The 27,924-nt window shown below is 40.4% G+C and overlaps 1 protein-coding gene across 1 annotated transcript in view; it reads left to right on the forward strand.

The window, feature by feature from the left end:
- Positions 1–13,839: 13,839 nt before the first annotated feature.
- LOC138879260 (uncharacterized) overlaps positions 13,840–27,924 on the forward strand; it is a 53,355-nt gene continuing 39,270 nt past the window's right edge. Inside the window, exons 1-3 of the mRNA XM_070158864.1 lie at positions 13,840–14,192; positions 14,602–14,671; positions 14,960–15,083. Of these exons, the coding sequence (XP_070014965.1) occupies positions 13,840–14,192; positions 14,602–14,671; positions 14,960–15,083 (547 nt within the window). The remainder of the gene's footprint in view (positions 14,193–14,601; positions 14,672–14,959; positions 15,084–27,924) is intronic.

A 27,924-nucleotide genomic window follows, 5' to 3' on the forward strand; every position in this document is an offset into this window, starting at 1 on the left:
TTTGTGATTATTTTGTCTCTGTTATAGTTGTTGTTATTCTTATTATCCTATGTTACTTCTTACTGTTAGCATTTAATTATATTGTCGTATTCTATACTGTTTTACCTCATTTTTTTCCAGTTATAATTAGTAGGGACCTGACCTTCCTCGTCACTACTCGACCGAGGTTATGCTTGGCACTTACTAAGTACTGTTGTGGTGTACTCATGCCCTTTCTGCGCATGTTTTTCATGTGCAGATCTAGGTACTTCGACTCAGCCCTACTACTCTTAAGGCGAGGTGATTCTCCAGAGACTTCGAGGTATATTTGCTGCGTCTGCAGACCGAGGAGTCCCTTTCCATTCTCTCTTATAGTATTAGCCCTTCTGTATTTACTTTTGTTTAGACACTCTGGAGTTAGAGCACAATGTAGTATTCATAGCTTGTGATTTCATGAGATTTTGGGTTTTGGGAATTGTTCAATTTTGAGATCTTGTATTGGTATATGCCGAGCGACATCTTAAACACTTATATACTTGTTTATCTTCACTTTTTATTAGTTTTTTCGTATTTTGGTTCCTTTTCCGCAATTGTTAGGCTTACCTAGTCGTAGAGACTAAGTGCCGTCACGATAGTTCATGGAGGGCGAACTTGGGTCGTGACAGGTGCTGTTTCTATCCATAAGAAAACCTGCATAATCAACATCAACATATCCTACTAAGTTGAAATTACTACCTTTTGGATACCATAAACAAAGGCCAGTGGTGCCTTTTAGGTATCTCATGATCCTCTTGACAAAGGTCAAGTGAGAATCTTTTGGATTTTCCTGAACTGTAGCACAAAGGCCTACAATGAAAATAATGGCAGGTCTGCTAGCAGTGAGATATAATAAAGAACCAATCATTCCCCTATACAATTTTTGATCAACAGATGAACGAGGTTCATCTTCATCCAATTTTATGGTTGTTGCTATAGGAGTGCCAATTTCTTTGGAATCTTTTATTTTAAACCTTTTAAGTAACTCTTTCACATACTTTTGCTGATGGATCATAGTTCTATTTGAGTTTTGTTTAATTTGTAAACCTAAAAAGAAATTAGGCTCAACCATCATACTCATTTCAAATTCACTCCTCATTAGTTTAGCAAATTCTTTACTTAATTATCAGTAGTTTCTCCAAAATTATATCATTAGCATATATCTGAACTACCAAGAGATCTTTACCTTTTTCTTTCAAGAATAAAGTATTGTCAATTTTACCTCTCTTGTAGTCATGCTCAAGCAAGAATTTGGATAGTCTTTCATACCATGCTCTTGGAGTCTGCTTGAGCCCATAAAGTGCCTTGTCAAGCTTGTACACATGATCAGGACATTCCTTGCTTTCTAAGCCCGGAGGTTGCTTGACAAATACTTCTTCCTTTAGATAGCTATTGAGGAAGGCACTCTTGACATCTATCTAATGAAGAGTGAATTCCATGTAAGCATCAAAGGCTATAAGGATTCTAATTACTTCCAATCTTGAAACTGGAGCAAAGAACTCATCATAGTCTATGTCCTCCTCTTGACTATATCCTTGATCCATCAATCTTGCCTTGTTCTTTGTAACTGTTTTCATCAAGTTTATTTCTGAAGACTCATTTTGTGCCAATTACTGATCTATCCTTGGGTCTTGGTACTGGATGCCAAACTGACTTCTCTTAAATTGGTTGAGTTTATCATGCATTGCATTCACCCAGTCTGCATCCTGCAAAGCCTCAACAACATTTTTAGGTTCAATAAGAGATAGAAAAGCATCAAAAGCACAAATATTCTTCAAAGAAGATCTGGTTTTGATTTTCATATGTTGGATCAGTAATTATGTTCTAAATGGGACGGGAACTTTGGTACTTGTAAGGTTTCACAACTAGCTGGTTTCCCCTAGATGTTCCTTCAGTGTTTTGTTTCCGAGGAACGGGTTTATGGACAGGTTCCCTCAAGGTTTGAGAATCAGTTCTTCTTTGTTCAGTTCCCCCTGTCAGGTTGACCTGGGTAGAAGGACATGTTCTATCACCTGTTCCTTCCTCTGGTGCAGCTTTAGTCTAGTCTATGGTATCATTTGAGTTTCTTACCAGCCCAATTGCTTCATCTTCATGTTCCTGCCTCTCAGAAAGAATGTTAGTTTCATCAAAAACCACTTATACACTTTCTTCTACACACATAGTTCTTTTGTTATGGATCTTATAAGCTTTACTATATGAAATATATCCCAAGAATATTCCCTTATCACATCTGGGATCAAACTTACCTAGAGAGTTATTGTGCACAAAGCACTTGCATCCAAATGCCCTAAAATGGGATATATTTGGCTTTCTCCCTTTAAGTAACTCATAAGGAGTCTTCTCAACAAGAGGTCTAGTCATGAACCTATTTATGATGTAGCATGTAGTGTTCACAGCTTCTGCCCAGAAGCTTTGAGGCAGTTTACTAGAAAGAAGCATAGTCCTAGCCATTTCTTCTAATGTCCTATTCTTTCTTTCAACTACTCCATTCTGTTGTGGAGTCATAGGAGCAGAAAAATTATGATATATGCCATGCTCATCATAAAATTCAGCAAATTTAGCAGTTTCAAATTCAGTACCATGATCAGACCTAATTGATACAAGTTGATTACCTAGTTGTTTCTGAGTTTTTCTAACAAAAGAAGTGAACATGTCAAATGCTTCATCTTTATATGTTAGAAACAGTGTCCAAGTAAACCTAGAGTAATCATCAACAAGCACCATAACATATTTCTTACCACCTCTACTCAATGTTCTCATTGATCCAAAAATATCTATATGGACCAGTTTTATTGTCCTGGTGGTGCTAACCATTTTTTTGCTTTTAAAAGAGGATCTTACCTGCTTACCCCTTGCACAAGCCTCACACACATTATCTTGCTTGAACTTAATGTTAGGTAGTTCTATCACCAAGTCCTTGGAGACTAGTTTGTTGAGTTGACTTAGACTGGCTTGTCCAAGTCTCTTATGCCAAAGGAGGGGATCATTATCCAACACACTTAAACAAGTGAGTCCATTATCTGACAGTGTGGACAGATCTACAATATATATGTTGTTCACTCTTTTTCCCTGCAAAACTATCTTGTTAGTGATAAGACTAATCACAAAGCATTTTGTATAGGTGAATGCAACCATATTACCTCTATCACACAATTGTGAGACACTTATTAGATTGTACTTCAGTCCGTCCATCAAGTAAACATTCTCAATAGAGTGAGAGTCAGTCTTACCTACCTTGCCAACCCCAATGATCTCACCTTTCTTCCTATTTTTGAACGAGACATTACCTCTATTAAGGTCCTCAAGTGAAAGGAATTGGTTCTTGCTTCCTGTCATATGCTTTGAGCAACCACTATCCATATACCATATTTGGATACTCACTTCACTTGGACATGAAAAAAGAAATCAGGGGTTAGTCTTAGGAACCCAAACTAGTTTGGGTCCCTTTCTATAGGCAAAATGATGAATCAAATTCTTTTTAGCCTAAATTGGCAGCCTATTTTTCCCTTGAACAAATTCTTTGTTCTTTTGACTTGCCTTTTCTTTTGCAGTGCATTCACTTTTATACTGATTAGTTTTACCACAGTGTGTGCAAATTTTGTTCTCAAGAAGTGTGATGTACTTGCTTTTGGGACCCCACTTAGGTGCAGGGTTCCCAAAGTCAAGTCCTCTTCTATTGCTACTATGGTGTTCTTGTACCCATGAAAGTGCATCGGAGGACCTGTTCCATTTACAAGTTATGTTTAGCTCATGCTTGGCCTTACTTAGTTCCTCCTTTAGGATTCTTACCTGCTCATCCCTTTTGTACAACTCATCCTTCATTTTTCCTACATTTTCTTCCAAAGCAAGTTGAGTGTGATCAACTGTCTTTTTACCTGTTCCTAATTTCGGTTTTAGATTTTTATATGTAAAGTTCATGAACCTGATTCTTCAACACAACATTTTCACATTCAGTTTCACTAGCCCTAAGTTCAAGATTTTTTCACTTAGCTTTTAAAACTATACACTCTTTTGGCAATCGTTCCTTTTCATTATTTACATCCTCAGATTCTTGAATTAGCTCTAGGAGCAACTCAGATAACCTTTCTTAGGCAAAAATTTAATCTTGTCTTTGAGATGAGAGACACTTACCTTAGCTTCTACATCAAATTCTCCAATGTCCATAAGTGCTCGTTCATCATCATCATCATCACCATCTGAGCTTTCATCTGAGCTATCTTTACAAGCATCAACCATAGCCTTTGTTGATCCTTTGTTGCTTTTCTTGGATTGAACTTGTTGCATCTTCCTATTCCTTAGTTCAACTCTTTCCTTCTTCCATTCAATTTCCCACAAAGAATAGTTCTTGATGTGGTGATAAGTCTTTCAACACTTGTAGCGGCCGTCATTGGCTTGCTTCTCAGGAGCTTTTGATTTGCTGTAGCTTCCACTTCTTAAAGAACTTTTTCCTCTCCTTAGGTACTTCTTGAAGTCTTTGTTAATCATAGCCGTTTCATCATCTTCCATATTAGAACCTTCAGTAATTCTGAGAGCCAAACTCCTTTCCTTCTTAGGTACATCCATCTTCATGGTCTGTCTCCTAAGTTCATAGGAAGTAAGATTTCCAATCAATTCATCCAGTGTGAGAGTGGCAATATCTTTTTTATTCCTGGATAGCAGTGATTTTACTCTCCCAAGTGATAGGCAAAACTCTAGTCAATATATTTTCGAACCTTTCTTCTTCAGGAATAATCCTTCCAAGAGATTTTAGTTTATTTGTCAGTATAGTGAACCTTGTGTACATTTCTTGAATGGTTTCTCCTTCCTTCATAGCAACACTCTCATATTGAGAGTACGGTAGAGTTCCTCTGGATCTCTTCACCTGAGGTGTTCCTTTGTGAGCCACTTGCATTGTGTCCCAAATTTGCTTAACAATGGTACAACCTTGGATTCTGCTGTACTCATTTGGATCAAGTCCACAAATAAGCCATTTCTTGGCTTTAACATTCTTCTCCCACTTCCTCAAGTCCTTAGCAGTGTAATCAACTCTTGTTTTTGGCACATCTACTCCTTCGGTATTTTTCTTCAAGGTAGCTAATGAACCATCGATGAGAATGTCCCATAGCTCATAGTCCTCTCCTATAATATGATCTCTCATCCTGATTTTCCGCCAAGAGTAGTACTAGCCATTAAAGAGTGGTGGCCTAGCAGTGGATTGCCCTTCCCAGTTTTCAAGTGGTGCACTCATATTGATCTTCTCCTAAGGTATTATCCTTTTTAAGGATAACCCGCTCTGATACCAATTGATGTTTTATACTTCAATGCCACACAAGAGAGGAAGTGATTTGTGTGGTGTCCAATTTTCGCGTGCACAAATTATAGAAGGATATGGTTCTTTTATGTGTTCCTTATACTACTATTGCAGAAATAATAAATGCAGAAAGTAAAGAATACAAGTATTTTTACGTGGAAAACACCCAGCTCAAAAGGTGAAAAAATCACGACCTACAACTCAGTAAGATTTTCCCCAACACTTCACTAAATCACCGAGTCAAAACCACATTTACAAAATTCTTTCTAAACCTAAGGATTGCCTCTAATCCGGTTGTGGCAACCAACCTCTAACTGTTGCGACAACTTCAAGTTAACTCTAACTTGAATACTAGAGTACCTAATACAATTGCTTCTAGATAAAGCTGAAAGGTATAACTTGAAAACCACCTTCTACAATGAAACTAGAATAAAAGACATACACTTGAAATTGGTTCTTCTATCTAGTTTATGTAGCTTCAGGTTCGCACACTTGAATCCCACAAGAATTGCTTGCAAAATGCCTTGCTATTTTTCTCTCAACTCACGTTTAACTTCAGCTTTTGTGCGTGCCTGTAAAGTGAGAACATCCTGTAATTTATAGAGTTAGTAGAATAAGAAATAACTAGAGTTCTAATGCTATACTCTTCCTTGGTGAAAGGGTTCTAGTTATTTTCAACTTCTAACTCCTCCCTTATCTTGGATAAAGTTCTCTTCGAGTAAGGAGTCCTCCTTATCATTTATGCAACTTTTTCGATCAAGAGATATCAGATATAATAACTTAAGCTTATTTTCCTCACGTGTATCCGTTATACTTGAATCTGCCTTTGTCTATGTATACTATAGATAGACCAGGTTCATGCTTGAGTTCCTTGTTCAATCATCAAAACAAACTTTACTTGGGCCAATAACTACCAACCACTTACAGTTCCTTCAAACTGCAGGGGACCTTTAAGCAAAATTCAGCCGACAATTGTGTTGAAGTAAATCATCAACAACAACAACAACAACGACCCAGTATAATCCCACAAGTGGGGTCTGGGGAGGGTAATATGTACGCAGACCTTACCCCTACCCCGAAGGGTAGAGAGGCTGTTTCCAGGAGACCCTCGGCTCAAAAAAGCAATAGGAGATGATATATTAGTACCATAGAAATGCGTAATAAAAATAACAACAATAACAACAACAATATATAAAAGATACGAAATATGGAATACAATATACAAAATACGAAATACGAAATAGATGGCTGGTATAGTACAACTAGAAGGGAAAGCCCTGCATCAATAGACGACCAATGACATTCCTAGTCTAACTCCTAACTGGATAGTATCCCTCTATTGCGCTGTAGAAATATTCACTCTTCCCTAACCTACAACCTTAATGCTCGACCTCCATAATTCCCTATCAAGGGCCATGTCCTCAGTAATCCTAAGTCGCTCCATGTCCTGTCTGATCACCTCTCCCCAATACTTCTTAGGTCTTCCTCTACCTCTCCGCGTGCCCACTACAGCCAGTCGCTCACACCTCCTCACCGGTGCATCAGTGCTCCTCCTCTGAATGTGCCCGAACCATCTGAGTCTTACTTCCCGCATCTTGTCCTCCATGGGGGCCACACCCACCTTCTCTCGAATATCTTCATTCTTAATCTTATCCATCCTTGTATGCCCGCACATCCACCTCAACATCCTCATCTCTGCTACTTTCATCTTCTGGATGTGTGAGTTCTTTACCGGCCAACATTCAGTTCCATACAACATGGCAGGCCTAACCACTGCTCTATAAAACTTACCTTTTAGTAACGGTGGCACTTTCTTGTCACACAAGACTCCCGACGCTAACCTCCACTTCATCCACCCCACCCCTATACGGTGTGTGACATCCTCGTCAATCTCCCCGATCCCCTGCATAACCGATCCAAGGTACTTGAAACTACCTCTCTTGGGAATGACTTGAGAGTCAAGCCTCACTTCAACTCCCGCTTCCGTCGCCTCAACTCCAAATTTGCACTCGAGGTATTCCGTCTTCGTCCTACTCAACTTGAAACCTTTCGACTCAACAGCATGTCTCCAAATCTCTAGCCTCTCGTTGACGCTGCCTTTTGTCTCGTCAATTAGAATAATGTCATCAGCAAATAGCATGCACCATGGAACCTCCCCTTGAATATGATGAGTCAGTGCATCCATTACCAGGGCAAATAGGAATGGGCTGAGCGCAGACCCTTGGTGCAACCCCGTAATAACTGGAAACTGTTCAGAGTCGCCTCCTACTGTCCTAACCCGAGTCTTAGCTCCCTCATACATGTCTTTAATCACCCTAATATAGTTACTCGGGACCCCTTTATCCTCTAAGCAGCTCCACAAGACCTTCCTAGGCACCTTATCGTACGCTTTCTCCAGATCAATAAACACCATGTGGAGATCCTTCTTCTTATCTCTGTACTGTTCCGCCATCCTCCTAATAAGGTGGATAGCTTCTGTGGTAGATCGTCTCGGCATGAACCCGAACTGGTTGTCTGAAAGTCTCATTAGTTTGAAAAAAGTCTCTTTAATTACCTATTGTTACGAGTTTATTTTACAGAGAAAGAAAGACAATATAATGAGTTTTAAAGAGTTTACCCATAGACCATAGAGGCAGATCTATTATTCAAATTTTACGAGTTCTTATAATAATCTTAAACTATTGAATTAACAAAAAAATATTTTTAAATACTTATTAAATATTTTAATATATAAAGTTTCAAAAAAAGTTAGTGGATTCATATGAACCCATAAACATTACTATAGATCGGCCTTGTTTACACATGAGGTGATGCTGATAGGAGCACCACGACAAGGATATCTACAAACAAGGATAAAAAAACGATTTATTGAAAATCCAAAATGATGTACTCGAGGTTTAGGATAGGGCATATGCTTGTTTAATTTATTCACAGTGTCTTGGCCACCTATTGTGCAAAACATGTTTTCCATTTTCTTTCTCCGTTCATTGTATATATCTAGTTGATAACAATTTCCTGTCTTTGTCAAAAGACACGAGTAGCTGACAAAGCAAAGTAGGTAGCTAGATAGCAATTTTCACGTTCAAGTATAATTCAGTTTTACAGCATTGCAATGGAGACCAATTCTTTTCTGGATTATAATAATCTTGTATCTCCCTTCTAATGTTATATATGCATATGGTTAAAACTAATCAGCTACCGAAAAAAAAAATTGAGTTGGAATAAGAAGAAATGAAATAAACTTTTTTTCATCAAGTATTAGTCTTTTTACTTGTTTAACATCGATTTGGTTAGTCTCCTTTTTTTTGTAATTGCTTTCTATTTGAGGGATGGCCAGTGGGGTCTCTTATTACGGAAGATCGTGAGTTAACTAGTATACAATCACACATTAAAAAAATAGAGTTAAAAAGATAATACAAAGATTTAATAAAAGTTTTGCTAAACCAACTACACACCGATCGTTTTATGTGTTACTACTTCGTTTCCTCAATTTTTGCTTCTTTATGCTTTCCTTATCCGTGTTATATGGTATCGGGTTTGTCGGTTCAAATCTAGAATGGTTTTGGTAAGGTTTGAGACACTTAGTCTCTTTTGAGTAAGCTAAGTTACAAAAGTCAACCGGATGTTGACTTATATGAAAAAGAGCTCGGATGTGAATTATGATGGTTCGGATAGCTTCGGGAGATGATGGGACTTAGGAGTGTGACCGGAACGTGTTTTCGAGGTCCGTAGTAAATTTAGGCTTGAATTGACGAAAATGGAAATTTGGCATTTTCTGGTGGATAGGTGAGATTTTGATATAGGGGTCGCAATGGAATTCCGGGAGTTGTAATAGGTCTGTTGTGTCATTTGGGATGTGTGTACAAAATTTCAGGTCATTCGGACGTGGTTTGTTAGACTTTTTGATCAAAAGCGTAATTCGAAAGATTTTGGAACCTTAGGCTTGAATCCGATGTGATTTATTTGATTCGATGTTATTTGAGGTGTTTTGAAGATTTGTATAAGTTGGATATTGGTATATGACTATTTCGTGCTTTTGGTTGAGGTCTCGGGGGTCTCGGGGTGATTTCGGATGGTTGACGGGAGATTTTGGAGTTGAGTTTGACAGCTCAAGTTTTATAGTTGTTATCGTAACTGCATCTGCAGTTGGGAGGCCGCAGGTGTGACTCATGCAGATGCGGAAGCAAACCGCAGAAGCGGCTAAGAGGTAAGTCAGGCGGAGCCACAGAAGCGGACATATGGACGCATCTGCGATGGCGCAGGTGCGAGAGAGTGACCGCAGGTGCTGTCCTGAGGTTTTAGTCAATTCCGTAGGTGTGGTGGGTTAGGCCGTAGAAGCGGAGAACGGGACCGCAGGTGCGAAATACCTGGGTGAGAAAGTAAATAAGGTTTCCTTTGCGAATTTTTGCTAAGTTCTCCATTTTTGAAGACGGGAAGTGAGCTAGGGTAGTGAATTTCAATGGGAAATCAAAGATTATCAGTTATGTAAGCTACCTAAGCTTCATTACTTGAGTTTATGACCATTTTTTCATTGTTTAATCATGGTATTAGTGGAAATTAAGGAAGGCAATTGAGGGATTAGGGCTTGAAATTGGAAAGCTTTGAGTGGGGATTTGAGGGTCCAATTGAGGTCCGATTTCGATGCTTTTGGTATGTATATACTCGTGGGAGGATAAGAATTCTATTGATGTGAATTTTATGGAATTTTGAGACATAGGCCAGGGGGTCGGGTTTGGATCTATTTCGGGATTTTGGTTTAATTTGATTATTTTTGCATGGACTTCGTTCCCTTAGCATATTCTAATGTTATGATTCTGATTTTGGGTAGATTCGGCGCGAGTTGAGGCCGAGGCGACAGGAAAAGGCATCGCGGAGTAGTATTTTATCTGGTTTGAGGTAAGTAACTATTATAAATATGGAAATGAGAGTATAAAACCCTGGTATTTCGTATTGATTTGATGAATGAGGTGACACACATGTTAGGTGACGAGCATGTGGGCGTGCACCGGTAGGGATTGTGACTTGGTTCGTCCCGTAGAGACTATCAAGCCGCGTATTTTATTTGAAATTTTATGATATCACTTATTTTAGAGATTAATACTATATTATGGGCTTTATGCCGTGTTTGGGGCCTAGTGTCGACCTGTTGAGACCTTTAGGGACATTTTTACTATTTTCCTCACTTTATTTGTTTGAAAGCATATCTTGAGTTATGTTTTACCCGTTTATTGTTTAAACCTAGTTTTTATCACTCTATTTCTTAAAATGTGAAACCTGTTTAGGCTGAGTTTCCCTAATTTCCACTGTTATGCCCGAGTGGCTGTGAGGTTAATGGCTGAGAGAGGTTGATAACCTAATGGTGAGGAATATATATATGTATTATGGATCGGGCTGCACGCTGCAACAATATTATATGTATATTTTATGGATCTGGCTACACACCGCAACAATATTATATGTATATTTTATGGATCGGACTACACGCCGCAACGATATTTATATTGGATCGGGCTGTGCGACGCAGAGATATGACGCTTAGGCTGTAGGAGCTCCTTCGGAGTCTGTACACCCCCAGTGAGCGTAGTCGACTATAAACTATGGATCGGACTGCACGCCACAACGATTATTATGATTATTACTATGATGAGATATTATTGAGCCGGAGTGCTGAGTGTGAGTCCTGTGTGACGAGAGCCCGAGAGGCTATATTTATGAGTGATACCTTGCCCGAGGGGCCCAATTTATGACATTTGTTTTGCTTATTTCACTCTTCTTTTATAATGAGTCTCTATTGAAAAACTGCTAAGTGAATGATTTCAAAGTATTTCAATTGAAACTGAAGTTTTACAAAGTAACTAGCCTTTAAACTGTTGAGTTTGACTTGATATTTTGTTGAATACCCTTATATATATAATTTTTAACTGCTCGTCACTGCACTCAGACCTTATTTACTTTAGTTCCTTCTGGGTTGGAGTACTCACGTTACTCCCTGCACCGTGTGTACAGATCTAGTCGCCCGAGCGGCAGAGTGAGGGTCCCTAGCATTCCTAGAGCTTATCGGAGACTGCAAGGTAGCTCCACGGTGTCCGCAGCCCTGCTTTCCTCCTTCCTATCTCAATTTTCCCCATTTTTAGACTTATTATGTATTAGTCAGTCAGATTAGATTGTATTTAGAGGTTCTTAAATCGTGACACCAGATTGTTGGGTTGTGTTGATATATTTTTGTACCGTTTTTCGCACATTTCAGTTAATTTATATATTTCTTATGAGAATCTCGAGACTTAATCAGTTTTAGAAAATTGTTTTATAAAAAATATTTACTGTGGTTACTTGTTGGGTTGGCTTGCCTAGTATTATGATAGGCTCCATCACGACCGGGTTATTTGGGGTCATGACAAGTTGGTATCGGAGCCTAAGTTACATAGGTCCCGCGAGTCATGAGCTAATTTAGTAGAGTCTTGCGGATCGGTACGGAGATGTATATATTTATCCTCGGGAGGCTGCAGAACCTTTAGGAAAACTTCTCATTCTTGAATTCCTGTCATGCGAATCTGTTGATTCTAGCACTAAACTTCTGTTATTCTATTCTCTCGCAGACGGTGAGGACACGTGCTACCGGTCAGGATGGATGACCACCAGTACCACCAGTTGGGGTTACTAGAGGCCGAGGACGCGGTCGAGGCTGTGGTGGGGGCAGGGGTGTTGCCCACACAGTAGCTAGGGCAACACCTGTAGATCCACCAGCCACCCCAGTTCAGGATCAGGTCCCAGTTACAGACGCTCCAACAGAACCAGCTCAGGCACCGGCTATGCCTATTGTTATTCCAGGCCTTCAGGAGGCTCTAGCTCAGATTCTATCAGTGTGCACTGGTTTGGCTCAGGCAGTCTCTATTACTACGGTCGCAGCTACTTCACAGGCCAGGGGAGGTACTCAGACTCCCATTGCTCACAGACCTGAGCAGGTTGTGCAGGGACTTCAGACATCGGAGGCACCTCCTGCCCAGCCGGTTGCACCACCTCGGGAGTATGTGGTACCAGTTATGCCTGACGATGAGCAGCATCGATTGGAGAGGTTTGGTAGACTTCGGCCTCTGACTTTCGGTGGTACTGAGGGCGAGGATGCCTAGTGTTTCTTGGACAAGTGTTAGAGGAATCTTTGTACAACGGGTATTCTGGAGACCAGTGGTATAACACTTACTAGTTTTCAGTTTTCTGGAACTGCCTTTACTTGGTGGGAGGCTTATGAGAGGCGTATGATTGTTGGTGCGGCGCCCCTTACCTGGCAGCAGTTCTCCGTTCTCTTTCTGGTGAAGTATGTGCCATAGTCTCGTAGAGAGGAGTTGCGCAGGCAGTTCGAGCAGTTGCGTCAGGGAGATATGACTGTGACACAGTATGAGATGCGGTTCTTTGAGTTAGCTCGTCATGCGGTCTGGTTGGTTCACATAGATCGAGAGAGGATTAGGAGGTTTGTTGATGGCCTCACATGTGAGCTTCGGATTCTCATGACTAGGGAGAGTGTGTTAGGTGCTACTTTTGAGGAGGTTGTTGACATCGTCCGCGAGATTGAGTTAGTTCGTCGCCAGAAGCGAGAGGAGAGGGAGGCCAAGAGGCCTGGGGGATCAGGTAGCTTTGGTAGTGCTCTTTCGAGAGGTCAGTTTCAGCACGACAGATGTCGTCCATTCAGGCATGCTCAGTCAGCTCACCTAGGTTATCGTGGGGCATCGTCAGGTCATGGGTCTCACAGTTCTTATCATGGCCATTCATCACTCAGTTCTTATCATCGTCAGGTCATGGGCCTCTTCTATGCCAGGTGCATCTGCCAGTCATCCCGGTGCTAGGGGTTCCCTTCAGTCCCCGTCTCCAACACCAGAGAGTTGTTATGAGTGTGGAGAGTTTGGGCGTATGAGGAGGCAATGTCCTCATCTTCTTGAGGATCCGTCTCAGCAGAGGGGTCAGCCCTCGACTTCAGCTCCAATTACTTCACCACCTGCTTAGGCAGCTAGGGGTGGGGGTCAGTCAGCTAAGGGTCACCCTAGAGTGGGAGGTCGATCAGGTGGTGGTCAGGCTCGTTTCTATGTACTCCCAGCTAGACCAGATACCGTTGCTTCAGATGTTGTGATTACAGGTATTGTCTCAATCTGCCACAGAGATGCCTTAGTATTATTTGATCCTGGTTCCACATTTTTCATATGTGTCATCATACTTTGCCCATTATTTGGATACGCCCCGTGAGTCTCTTGCTTCGTCTGTTTGTGTATCTTCTCCGGTGGGCGATACTATAGTTGTGAACCATGTATATCGATCGTGTGTGGTAACTATTGGGGGTCTGGAGAGCCGAGTTGACCTATTGTTGCTCTGTATGGTGGACTTTGATGTGATATTGGGCATGGATTGACTATCTCAATGTCGTGTTATATTGGACTGTCATGCAATGATAGTGACGTTGGCTATGCTGGGTGTGCCACGGATTGAGTCGCGAGGCTATACTAATTTTTGTCACCAGTAGGGTGATTTCATTTCTGAAGGCCTAACGGATGGTTGGGAAGGGTTGTCTTTCATACTTAGCCTTAGTGAGGGATGTCGGTGCAAAGACACTCAGTATTGATTCTGTTCCTATTGTGAGGGATTTTCTCGATGTATTTCCTACAGACCTTCCGGGTATGCCACCAGATAGGGATATTGATTTGGGTATTGATCTGGTGGCGGGCACTCACCCTATTTCTATTCCACTGTATCGTATGGCACTAGCAGAGTGGAAGGAGTTAAAAGAGCAGCTTCAGGAACTCCTTGATAAGGGGTTTATTCGGCCTAGTGTGTCGCCTTGGGGTGCACCTATTCTGTTTATGAAGAAGAAGGACAGTACGATGAAGATGTGCATTGATTACAGGTAGTTAAACAAAGTAACAATTAAGAACAAGTATCTTTTGCCTCGTATTGATGATTTGTTTGACCGTCTTTAGAGAGCGAGAGTATTCTCCAAGATCGATCTCCGTTCAGGTTATCACCAGTTGAAGATTAGGGACTCAAATATTGTTAAGACAACTTTCAGGACTCGATATGGTCATTATGAGTTCCTGGTGATGTTTTTTGGGCTGACCAATGCCCCAATAGCATTCATGCATTTGATGAACAGCGTGTTTCGGCCTTATCTTGACTCGTTTGTCATAGTTTTCATTGATGATTCTAGTGTACTCGCGTAGTCAAGAGGAGCATGTAGAGCATTTGAGAGTTGTGTTGCAGAGATTGAGGGAGGAGAAGCTTTATGCAAAATTCTCTAAGTGTGAGTTTTGGCTCAGTTTAGTAGCTTTCATGGGACACGTGGTGTCTAGCGAGGGTATTCAGGTTGATCCAAAGAAGATAGATGCGGTTTAGAGTTGGCCCAGACCATCCTCAGCCATAGAGATTCATAGCTTTCTTGGTGTGGGGGTTATTACCGCCAGTTTGTTCAATGGATTTTCATCTATCGTATCGCCCTTAACCAAGTTGACTCAAAAGGGTGCTCCATTCAGGTGGTCAGATGAATGTGAGGAAAGCTTTCAGAAGCTCAAGATTGCCTTGACCATAACTCCACTATTAGTTTTGCCATCAACTTCAGGTTCATATACCGTGTATTGTGATACTTTGAGGGTTGGTATTGGGTGTGTGTTGATGCAGGAGGGTAGAGTTATTGCTTATGCTTCTCGTCAGTTGAAGCCCAATGAGAAGAACTACACTGTTCATGATTTGGAGTTGGCTGCCATTATTCACGCATTAAAGATTTGGAGGCATTATTTATATGGTATGTCTTGTGAGGTGTTTACTGATCATTGTAGCCTCCAACACTTGTTCAAATAGAAGGATCTCAATTTGATGCAGCGGAGATGGTTGGAGTTGCTAAACGACTATGATATCACTATCTTGTACCATCCAGGGAAGGCCAATATTGTGGCCGATGCCTTGAGTAGGAAGGCAGTAAGTATGGGGAGTTTGGCATATATTCCAGTTGGGGAGAGACCTCTTGCAGTTGATATTCAGGCCTTGGCTAATCGATTCGTGAGGTTAGATCTTTCGGAGCCCAGTCGGGTATTGGCTTGTGTGATTTCTCGGTCTTCCTTATTTGATCACATTAGAGAGAGCCAGTATGATGATCCTAATTTGCCTGTCCTAAAGGACAGAGTTCAGTACGATGATGCTAGAGATGTGACTATTAGTAACAACGAAGTATTGATGATGCAGGGCCAGATATGTGTGCCCAATGTGGATGGGCTTCGGGAGTTGATTCTAGAGGAGGCCCAGAGCTCGCGGTATTCCATTCATCCAGGTGCCGTGAAGATGTATCAGGATCTGAGACAACATTATTGGTGGAGTAGAATGAAGAAAGACATTGTGGGATTTGTGGCTCGGTGTCTCAATTGTCAGCAGGTGAAATATAAGCATCAGAGATCGGGTGGCTTACTTCAACATGGACATTCCAGAGTGGAAGTGGGAGCGGATTACCCTGGATTTTGTAGTTGGGCTCCCGCAGACTTTGAAGAAGTTTGATGCTATTTTGGGTGATTGTGGATCGGCTGACCAAGTCCGCTCACTTCATTCCTGTGTGTACTACGTATTCTTCATAGCGGTTGGCAGAGATCTATATCCGGGAGATTGTCCGTTTGCATGGTGTCCCAATTTCCATCATTTCAGATAGGGTCACTCAGTTTACTTCGCAGTTTTGGAGGTCTGTGTAGCGAGAGTTGGGTACTCAGGTTGAGTTGAGCACAACTTTTCATCCTCAGATGGATGGATAGTCCGAGCGCACTATTCAGATATTGGAGGACATGTTGCGCTCTCGTGTCATTGATTTTGGAGGGTCATGGGATTAGTTTCGACCGCTCACAGAGCTTGCTTATAACAACAATTACCAGCCGAGTATTCAGATGGCTCCATATGAGGCTTTGTGTGGGAGGCAGTGTAGATATCTAGTTGGTTGGTTTGAGCCGGGTGAAGCTAGGCTATTGGGTACAGATTAGTGCAGGATTCTTTAGACAAGGTGAAGGTAATTCAGGAGAGGCTTCGTACAGCACAGTCGAGACAAAAGTGTTATGCTGATAGGAAGGTTCGGCATGTGTCCTACATGGTTGGTGAGAAGGTCTATTGAAGGTTTCACCCATGAAGGGTGTTATGAGATTTGGGAAGAAGGGTAAATTGAGTCCTTGGTTCATTGGGCCTTTTGAGGTGCTTCGGAGGATTGGGGAGGTGGCATATGAGCTTGCTTTACCACCCAATTTATCGAGTGTGCATCCGCTATTTCATGTTTCTATGCTCCGAAAGTATGTTGGCGATTTGTCTCATGTTTTGGATTTCAGCACAATTCAGTTAGATGATGATTTAACTTATGATGTGGAGCCAGTAGGTATTTTGGAGCGTCAGGTTCGAAAGTTGAGGTCAAAGGATATAGCTTCAATGAAAGTGCAATGGAGAGGTCGGCCCATAGAGGAGGCTACCTAGGAGACTGAGCGGGAGATGTGGAGAAGATATCCTCACCTATTTGAGGGTTTCGGTATGTTTCTTGACCCGTTCAAGGACGGACATTTGTTTAAGAGGGGGAGGATGTAACGATCTGGCTGGTTGTTTCATGTGTTACTGCTCCGTTTCCCCTATTTCTACTTCTTTATGCTTTGTTTATCCGTGTTGGGTTAGTCGGTTCGAATCCGAAATGGTTTTGGTAAGGATTGAAACACTTAGTCTCTTTTGAGTAAGCTTAAGTGGGAAAAGTCAACCATATGTTGACTTATGTGAAAAGAGTTCGGATGTGAATTCCGATGGTTCGGATAGCTTTGGGAGATAAGTTGGATTTAGGAGTGTGATCGGAACGTGTTTAGGAGGTCCATAGTAGATTTAGGCTTGATTTGGAAAAAATGGAATTTTGGCGTTTTCCAGTTGATAGGTGAGATTTTGATATAGTAGTCGGAATGGAATTTCGTGAGTTGAAGTAGGTCTGTTGTGTCATTTGGGATGTGTGTGAAAAATTTCAGGTTATTCGGACGTGGTTTGTTAGACTTTTTGATCAAAAGCATAATTCAGAAGATTTTGGAACCTTAGGCTTGAGTCCGATGTGATTTTTTTGATTCGATGTTGTTTGAGGTGTTTTGAATATTTTTATAAGTTGGATATTAGCATATGACAAGTTCATGATTTTGGTTGAGGTCCCGGGGGCCTTGGGGTGATTTCGGATAGTTGACGGGAGATTTTGGAGTTGAGTTTGGCAGCTGCAGTTTTATGGTTGCTGTCATAACCGAATCTGCGGTTGGGAGGCCATAGGTGTGACTCCCGCAGATGCGGAAGCAAGCCGCAGAAGCGGCCAAGACGTAAGTCAAGCAGAGCCACAGAAGCATATATATGGAAGCATCTGCGATGGCACAGGTGCGAGAGAGTGACCATAGGTGCGGTCCTGAGGTTTTAGTCATTTTCGTAGGTGCGGTAGGTTAGGCCGCAAAAGCGGTAGCGCAGAAGAGGAGAAAGGGACCGCATGTGCGAATACCTGGGTCAGAAAATATATAAGGTTTCCTTCGCAAAATTCTGCTATGTTCTCCATTTTTTATGACGGGAAGTGAGCTAGGGCAATGAATTTCATGGGGAAATCGAAGATTATCAGTTGGGTAAGCTACCTAAGCTTCGTTACTTGAGTTTATGACCATTTTTTGCATTGTTTAATCATGGTATTAGTGGAAATTGAGGATGACTATTGAGGGATTAGGGCTTGATATTGGAAAACCTTGAGTGAGGATTTGAGGGGCCAATTGAAGTCCGATTTTGATGCTTTTGGTATGTATAGACTCGTGGAAGGATAAGGATTCTATGATGTGATTTTTATAGAATTTTGAGACGTGGGCCCGGGGATCTGGTTTGGATCAATTTCGAAATTTTTGGTATAATTTGATTATTTTCGCATGGGCTTCGTTTCCTTAGGATATTCTAATGTTATTATTCTGATTTTGGGTAGATTCGGCGCGAGTTGAGGCTGAGGCGAGAGGCAAAAGCATAGCAGAGTAGTATTTCATCAGGTTTGAGGTAAATAACCATTGTAAATCTGGAACTGAGGGTATAAAAGCTCGGTATTTTGTATTGTTTTGATGAATGAGGTGACACACATGCCAGGTGACGAGCGTGTGGGCGTGCACCGGTAGGGATTATGACTTGGTCTGTCCCGTAGAGACTATCAAACCGCGTATTTGATTTGAAATCTTATGATATCACGTATTTTAGAGATTGATACTATATTATGGGATATATGTTATATTTGGGACCTTGTGCCGACCTGTTGAGACCCTTAAGGGCATTTTTAGTGTTTTCTTCAGCCTATTTGTTTGAAAGCATATCCTGAGTCATGATTTACCCGTTTATTGTTTAAACTTGGTTTTTATCACTCTACTTCTTAAAATGTAAAAACTGTTTGGGCTGGGTTTACCTTATTTCCACTGTTATGCCCGAGTGGCTGTGAGGTTAATGACTAAGAGAGGAAGAGGACCTGATAGTGATGAATATATATATATATATATATATATATATATATATATATATATATATATTATGGATCGGGCTGCACGCTGCAACAATATTATATGTATATGTTATGGATCGAGTTGCGTGCCACAGCGATACTTATATGGATCGGGCTGCATGCCGTAACGATATATATATTGGATCGGGCTGCGCACCGCATCAATATGACATTTGGGATGTAGGAGCCCCTCCGGAGTCTGTACACCCCCAGTGAGCGTAGTCGACTATAAATAATGTATCGAGCTGCACGCCACAACGATTATTTTGATTATTACTATTATGAGATATTATTGAGCTGGAGTGCTGAGTGCGAGTACTGTGTGATGAGAGCTGAGTCACGAGTGACTGAGAGGCTTGCCCGAGAGGTTATATTTATGAGTGATACCTTGCCCGAGGGGCCTATTTTGTGATATTTTTTTTGCTGATTTCACTATTGTTTTATAATGAGCCTCTATTGAAAAACTGCTAAGTAAATGATTTCAAAGTATTTCAATTGAAACTAAAGTTTTACAAAGTAACTGGCCTTTAAACTATTGAGTTTGACTTGATATTCTGTTGAATACCCTTATATATATGATTTATAACTTCTCGTCACTGCACTAAGACCTTATTTACTTTAGTTACTTACTAAGTTGGCGTACTCACATTACTCCCTACACCGTGTGTGCAGATGCAGGTACCTGAGTGGCAGAGTGAGGGTCCCCAACATTCCCAGAGCTTATCGGAGACTGCAAGGTAGCTTCACGACATCCGCAACCCTGCTTTCCTCCTTCCTATCTTATTTTCCGCATTTTTAGACTTATAATATATTTGTCAGTCATATTGGGTTGTATTTTGAGGCTCTTGACTTGTGACATCGAATTGTTGGGTTGTGTTAGTATATTTTTGTACTATTTTCCGCACATTTCAATTGATTTATATATTTCTTATGAGCATTCGAGACTTAATCAGTTTTAGAAAATGATTTTATAAGAATTTACTAAGATTACTTGTTGGGTTGGCTTGCCTAGTACTGTAATAGGCATCATCACGACCAGATTATTTGGGGTCGTGACACATGTATATTTCGTTAAGATTAAATTTTTTTGTTGTTCTTTCCCTTATTTTTTTTCTTTTTTCTTTCTTTTCTTTTCCTTTATCCTTTTCTCTTCCTAGATAAATTGATTCATATATGTATAATTAATACATTCTTCTTTCTTATTTCATAGATGAAATGATTGGTATACGTGAAATAATTCCTAAAACCTCTAACTTGTTAAAAGTCTGATTTACTGCTACTCTTGGCTTGAGGCCTTTAAATGACTATTGTGGTGGAAGACTTTTAGATGGTGAACATAACTAGTGATTATGGGAGGCATAAAAATGGTGATCATCGGAATTTCAAGGACTCCATTATTTTCGGCGTGAAAATACTTTCCGCTGATAATTGTTTTTGTCTAGATATGAGTGTGTTTGCTTTATATATGTAATTTTTTTTCTTATTAGTGTGATTTATGTGTGGGAGGAATACAAAAATAAAGAAAGAATATAAGCTGAAAAATGGTGGTCGTCGAAATTTCAAGGAGTCCATTTTTCCTGTGCGAAAAGAATTTCTGGTGATAAATTTTTTTGTCCAGATTTGATGGTGTTTTTGCTTTAGATATGTATAATTTTTTTTAAAGAATGATTTATGTCAGGGAGGAAGAGGAAAATAAAGAAAGAAAGAAATAAGAATATAGGTGGTCGTCGGAATTTCAAGGACTCCATTTTTTCAAGCGCAATTTTTTTCAGTGGCAGAATGTTTTGTCCGGACGTCGTCGGTGTATGTTGTATTCGAAGGAACCTCATGTAAAGAAGAGAAGAAAATAATATTATAGAAAAAGATAAAGAAAAAGGAAAAAATAGGTAAGAAAATATATATTTAATTAAAAGAATTTGCTCCTCACTCTCTTTAAGAGTAGAATACACACACACTGCCACATAAGCCTTTAGGGTAGAAATAATTCTACTATAGAATAGTTCAAGGAGATAATATGACCCCCGTAAAGAAAAGGTGTGTAGTTAGAAATATGATTATAGTTTAGGGGATACTTATGCATTTTTTCTATTTATTTAATATGAATATTTGACTCTTATAAATGTACGAGGCCTTGTGCCGGCCTGTTTAGACCCTTAGGGGCATTTTTACTATTTTCCTCACTCTATTTGTTTGAAAGCATATCCTCAGTCATGTTTTACCCATTTATTGTTTAAACTTGGTTTTTATCACTCTACTTCTTAAAATATGAAAACTGTTTGGGCTGGGTTTCCTTGATTTCCACTGTTATGCCTGAGTGGCTATGAGAGTTGCACGCCGCAACGATACTTATATGGATTGGGCTGCACGCTGTAGCGATATATATATTGGATCGGGCTGCGCACTGCAGTGATATGATGCTTGGGCTGTAGGAGCCCTTCCGGAGTCTGTACACCCCCTGTGAGCATAGTCGATTATAAACAATGGATCAGGCTGCACGCCGCAATGATTATTATGAATATTACTATTATGAGATATTATTGAGCTGAAGTGTTGTGAGTACTGTGTGGCGAGAGCTGAGTCACGAGTGATCGAGAGGCTTGCCCGAGAGGCTATATTTATGAGTGATACCTTGCCCGAGGGGCCCATTTTGTGAATGTTTTTGCTGATTTCACTTTTCTTTTATAATGAGCCTCTGTTGAAAAACTGCTAAGTAAATGATTTCAAAGTATTTCAATTGAAACTGAAGTTTTACAAAGTAACTGGCCTTTAAACTATTGAGTTTTACTTGATATTCTGTTGAATACCCTTATATATATATATGATTTTAAACTGCTCGTCACTGCACTCGTGCCTTATTTACTTTAGTTACTTACTGATTTGGCTAGTCACGTTACTCCCTACACCGTGTGTGCAGATGCAGGTGTCCGAGCGGCAGAGTGAGGGTCCCCAGCATTCCCAAAGCTTATCGGAGACTGCAAGGTAGTTGCACGGCGTCCGCAGCCCTGCTTTCTTTCTTTCTATCTTAGTTTTCCGCATTTTTAGACTTATTATATATTTGTCAGGTTGTATTTAGAGGCTCTTGACTTGTGACACCGGATTGTTGGGCTGTGTTGGTATATTTTTGTATTGTTTTACGCACATTTCAGTTGATTTATATATTTCTTATGAGCATTAGAGACCTAATCAGTTTTAGAAAATGATTTTATAAAAAGAATTTACTATGGTTACTTGTTGGGTTGGCTTGCCTAGTACTTTGATAGGCGCCATCATGACCGGGTTATTTGTGGTCGTGACACATGTATATTTCGTTAAAATTAAATTTTTTTCTTGTTCTTTCCTTTAATTTTCTTTATTTTTCTTTTTTAATGACCCGATCGGTCGTTTTGAGCTCTAGTGCATCGTTCAGCAGTTTGAGGCTATAAGCAGCTTCACTTCAGGTATTATGACTTGTATGCATGGTCGGAACTGAATTCCGGGAAGCTCGGAGTTGATTTGGAAATAGAATTCTAATTTTGAAAGCTTTAAATTGGAATAATTGACCAAGATTGAATTTTTGAGTAAACAACCTCGGATTCGGGATTCGAAGGTTCTAGCAGGTTCGTATAATGATTTTAGACTTGGGCGTATGTCCGGACCGGGTTCTGCAAGAACTGGGAACGTTTTGGCACGTATTGTGGAAGTTAGCATTTTTGAAGGAATTTCATAAGTTTGGTTGAAGTGCATTTTAGTGTTGTCAATGTCCATTTGGGATTCTGAGTCTGGGAATAGCTCTATATGGTGATTCTGGAAATGGGAGCGTGATTGCAAGTAAGTTCGGAGGTCCGTAGGTCATTTTGGAGTCATTTGGCTAAAGATAGAAATTTGAAGGTTTTTTTGAGAAGTTGGACCGGAAGTGGACTTTTTGATATCTGGGTCGGAATCCTATTCCAGAAGTTACAGTAGGTCTATAATGTCAAATATGACTAGTGTGCAAAATTTGAGGTCAATCGGACGTGAATTGATTGATTTTGACATCGAATGTTGAAGTTTGAAATTCTAAAGTTCATTAAACTTGGATTGGAGGTTGATTCATAATTTTAGCGCTGTTTGATATGATTTGAGGCCTCGAGCAAGTCCGTAATGTGTTTTGGGACTGGTTAATGTGATTGGATGGGGTCCCGGGGGCCTCGGGTGAATTTCGGATGGTTAACGGATTGAATTGGGGTTGGAAAGAATAGCTGAAGCAGCTGATATCTGATATAACCGCACCTATGAAGTTTTGGCCACATGTGCGGAGCCGCAAAAGCGGCCAAAAGGACGTAGATGCGGTGGTGAAGGGTGAAGGCTGGGACCGCAGATGCGGTCAGGTTACCGCAGAAGCGGGACCACACCTGCGGAAGAAGGAGCGCAGAAGCGGAAATGGGCTAGGAGCCCCGGACCGCAGAAGCGGTCAAGAAACCGCAGGTGCGAAAGGACTGGAGGCAGTGAGCTCTCTTTACAAATTGAGTTTTGGTTCATTTCCACCTATTTTCACTTTGGGTTGGATGATTTTGGAGCTTTTAGACGAGAGATGTTCTTCATCTATGCCAAGGTAAGTTGTTACTACTAATTAGACGTTAAATACATGGTTTTGCTTCGGATTTGAGCATGAAAAATTGGTAGAAACTTGGGGCTTGGGGGAAAACCTAGAAAAAATGGATATTTTGGATTTTTACCACGATTTTTGGTATGAAATTAAGAGAAAACCATATATTTGAGTTCATGAGTTCATGGGTAAACTTTATCTTCGAAATTTTTTGGAATCCGAGCATGTGGGCCCGATGGAAATTTTGTTAAGTTTTTGATCGGGGTTAGGAACTGTTATACATTGGATTGTAATGAGTAATTGAATATGTATTAATGTATTTGAATAATTATTGGTTAGTTTTGGAGCATTGTGCATCGATTCGAGTCTTCAGAAGCGCGTGGAATGCCGGTTATGGATCTTCGAAGCAAGGTGAGTCTCCTTTCTAACCTTGTAAGAGGGAATTGACCCCATAGGTGAAATAAATTGGTTATGTTCTCCTATTTTTGGGGGCTACGTACGCACTAAGTGACGAGAGTCCGTGTGTAGCTACTATTATGTGTAAGTCTGGGTAGTCTAGGACCCAAAAGCATGTTATACCTGGAATATCTGTAATCTTGTTGGTAGTTGAATTGTTTAAATCTTACTGAATTGGTAAATTAATTTCTAAAAGGGATTAAACTTCATTTTTTTAAATTCCTAAAAGAGAATTGGCTTTTATTTGGATAGACATTCCCCGATAAATTCTTAATTTGTTGTTTGAGCATGTATTTCTATGTGTACCTGCGTCGCATGTATGATTCGGGAGCAGGTTGTTTGTTTATTTATGTTGACCGCGTCGCATGTATGATTCGCGAGCGGGGGTAATAGATGCATCTATGGTTCATGTTGTTCGACTCTCGGCAGTGCACATTTTACATTTATGTTGGATCGGGCCGTATGACCTCGACATGATATGCGCATGCTTGTATTGCTTGCCTGAGAATTTTAAATGTTGATAATTGCCCTTCCTGACAAGAGATAAATTGATAAAGATAATGAAAAGTAAATCTTCGGAAATCCTTCATTATTTGAGAAGTTATTTACCTACTTTCCGGTTCTATGAGTTAAATTTTGCTTTATGAAATCCATGAATTTCTCACACTTTTACTATATTATAATTGGACCATTAGTAAGTGTCAAAGTCGACCTCTCGTTTCTACTTCTTAGAGATTAGACTGGATACTCATTGGGTACACGTTGTTTTCGTACTCATTCTACACTTGCTATGCATTTTTGTTGCACATGCACATGCATCTATAGTGGTCTAGTGGATGTAGCAGCATGATTGTTACGGAGACTTAGGTGAGGTGCACTTCTCGAGATGACCCGCAGCCAACAAAGTCTCTTTCAAGTTACTGTATTTACTTTCTATCCAATATTGTATTCCGGACGGTTGTTGTATTACATTATTTCCTAGAAATTGCTTATGTACTTGTGACACCGGGTTCTGGGATGATCACGGGATTTTTTAGTAGTAAAATTTTGCAAGGAAATCCTCATTTATCCAGCGGAGTTTATTATTTATTATTTATATGTTTAAAGGAAATGATTTCAAAATAACTAAAATGAAAAATTGATAGTAAATTGTAATTGGCTTGCCTGACAGTGGTGTCCGGCGCCATTACGACCCTTAGTGGATTTTGGGTCGTGACAACATGGTATTAGAGCACTAGGTTTCCTTAGGTCTCATGAGTCATGAGCAAGTCTAGTAGAATTTCGAGGATCGGTACGGAGATGTCTGCACTTATCTTCGGGAGGCTACAGGGCTGTTAGGAGCACTTCCCTTCTTGATTTTATAATCGTGTGATTCGATTCCTTTGAGGCTTATGCCTTTATTTTCTTCCTATTCAATCTTATGCAAAGTGAAGCGCTTATTATAAATAGGGAATTGAGAAAATGTAATGGTACTACAGATGTGGTGCGGGATATTCCTCCCTACGTATTTGATCGGGCTATTTTCGTTGCCTTACGAAAGGTCGTTCTATCATTTCAGCTCAGTTTCAATATTACCCAAGGTTTTGAGATTTGGTATTAATTGTTATGACGATTCGTGCGTTGTTATCGCATAATATTGGTGTAATGGTAGAGTGTTTGTCTATGCGTTGAAGCAGTGAATGACTTGGAAGGATGTTTACTCAATGCGAGATTCAGAATTTTATTTCCTCGCGGAAGAGAGGCAATCAGGCTATAAATGTTCAAGTTTGGTTTGATGAAGTAACGAGACTTGGTATTTTCGAGCGTGGTAGAATTTTCATCTACGATGTGGTGTCATCATCCGCGATTGAATGTGTTAAGTTCGTCGGTGTTATGGTCTTCTGCAATTTGCCCTTGGGGTAGGATATTGTGAAATAATATTGGAGAAACGAGTGTTGGATATCGCGGGGTGCGGTGGTTCAGGATTGAATCAGTGTTTCTAATGTCGACGAGTTGAGAAAGATGATCTCCGGAAAGGTTTAAAGTTAGTAGCGATTTGTGGGTTCAAGTGCTACGAAGATAGATTTTATTAAGGCAACAACCGAGCAGCAAAGGATGAGGAAGTACATATGGGGAGTGTCTGGCAGTGGTTAAAACTTCTAGAAGGCCAGGTATAAGAAGCAAAGGTCGCATAGTCGATTAAAGGGGTGAGTTTCGCCAAAGTGAGGGAGTGGCGGAGTTGTATATGGGCTTTGCGATAGGATGACTACGAACATTAAGGAGAGTTTGGAATGATTTTGAAATTTTAGAGATTGGTGATTGGGCGTACGGATTTAATTTGGAGCATGGGCTATTATGCGGTAGGAGATTTGATATAACGGAAGGGAGATGCTTGAAATGAAGAAGGATAACTTTGAATTGGAAGGATGTTGCCGCACATCTAATTGATGTCCACGAGTGTCACGACCCAGATTTCCCACCCTCGAGAGCCGTGATGGCGCCTACTGGTGAAAGCTACGCAAGCCAAATTATTTTAATTACTTAACCTTTTCCAGTTTTAAAACATTATCAGTGATAAGTAGATATCATGCAAATAGCAAAAATAATTAAGCGGAAGACAAAATCTGATAATTAATCTTAATACAAACTGGGGAAGTTTAAATACTACTCTACCCAGAATTTGGTATCACAGCTTCACAGACAGTCTAGAAATGCTACATATAATGTCTGAAAGATAAAAGATACATTGTTTCTGAAATGAGTAAAGGAAAGAGGATAAAGGAAAGGTAGAAGGGGACGTAAAGGCCCGCAGACGCCTGCAGGACTACGTCGTGTTGCCTGTTAGACTAAAGGCATTAACCTCACTACTTTCCAAAGTCTACAACACTGGGATCTTCACAAAAGAGTGCAGAGTGTAGTATCAGCACAACCGACCCCATGTGCTGGTATGTGTCTAGCCTAAACTCGGCGAAGTAGTGATGTGGCTAGGACTAGACTACCAAATAAACCTGTGTAGTTATATCATAAATAGCGAAAATAGAAGCAGATAATTGCAATTAAAATTGGGCAGGGGAAACATGCTTCGGGGAATAACAGATAACAACAGAATATCAAGAGAATATAAAGAAACCAAAATCTAATTACTAACACTGATAGGGAAAACAAATGTAGAGTTCACTTTCATTTCACATATATCGTTGCAGGCATGCAACCCGATCCCATTTCACATATCTCATTGTAGGCGTGCAACCTGATCCCATTTCATATATCTCGTTGCAGGCATGCAACCCGATCCCATTTCACATATCTCGTTGCAGTCGTGCAACCTGATCCTATTTCATATATATCGTTGCAGGCGTGGAACCCAATCCCATTTCACATATCTCGTTGCAGGCATGCAACCCACTCCCATTTCATATATTTTCGTGGTGGCGTGCCACCCGATCACATTTACAAATCAACAACAATCACAAAGAATCCCGGCAAGGGAACAATTATATTTCAACAACATCCCTGTAACACCCCATAAATTTGAATCGGTTGTGGATGCATTAAATTAGTATTAGCGTGATGGTAATTGATTGGTTATGATAATAATTGTATTAGGCATATAATAAGTGATTTGGGATCCAAGGAGATACCTAAGTCTAAGCCAAGTTGGAAATTTCATGATAGACTAAAAATTTCGAATGAGTACGCACAAGACCTCACTTTGGACAAGTATATCTACATTTATATAAGGAGTTGTAGGATGAAAAACCTATCATATTAAATCTCTTTGGGTCTAGTTTCTAACGCATCAAACCGTTTGTCATTTGAAGGTGTATACAGAAAGTTATGACCATTTTCGTGTACCTTCCATTACCAGCGTCTTGGGTAGCGCCAGGCGCTAGCCGTGGTGCTAGACGTGGTGCCGGGAATTTTTGAGATACTGGAATCAGCGCCCAGTGCCACCTGTGGCGCCTGAAACACTATATACTTAATTCGGGGTTCATTTTTACCCATTTATCTTGGCCGAACTTTGGGGTCTTCCTTCACCCTCTCAAGAGCACCAACTCCTACCATCTTCAAAGTAAGCAATCTCCATTAACTTGGTGT

This window comes from Nicotiana sylvestris, chromosome 10 (assembly GCF_000393655.2).
Source record: "Nicotiana sylvestris chromosome 10, ASM39365v2, whole genome shotgun sequence".
Lineage (NCBI taxonomy): Eukaryota > Viridiplantae > Streptophyta > Magnoliopsida > Solanales > Solanaceae > Nicotiana > Nicotiana sylvestris.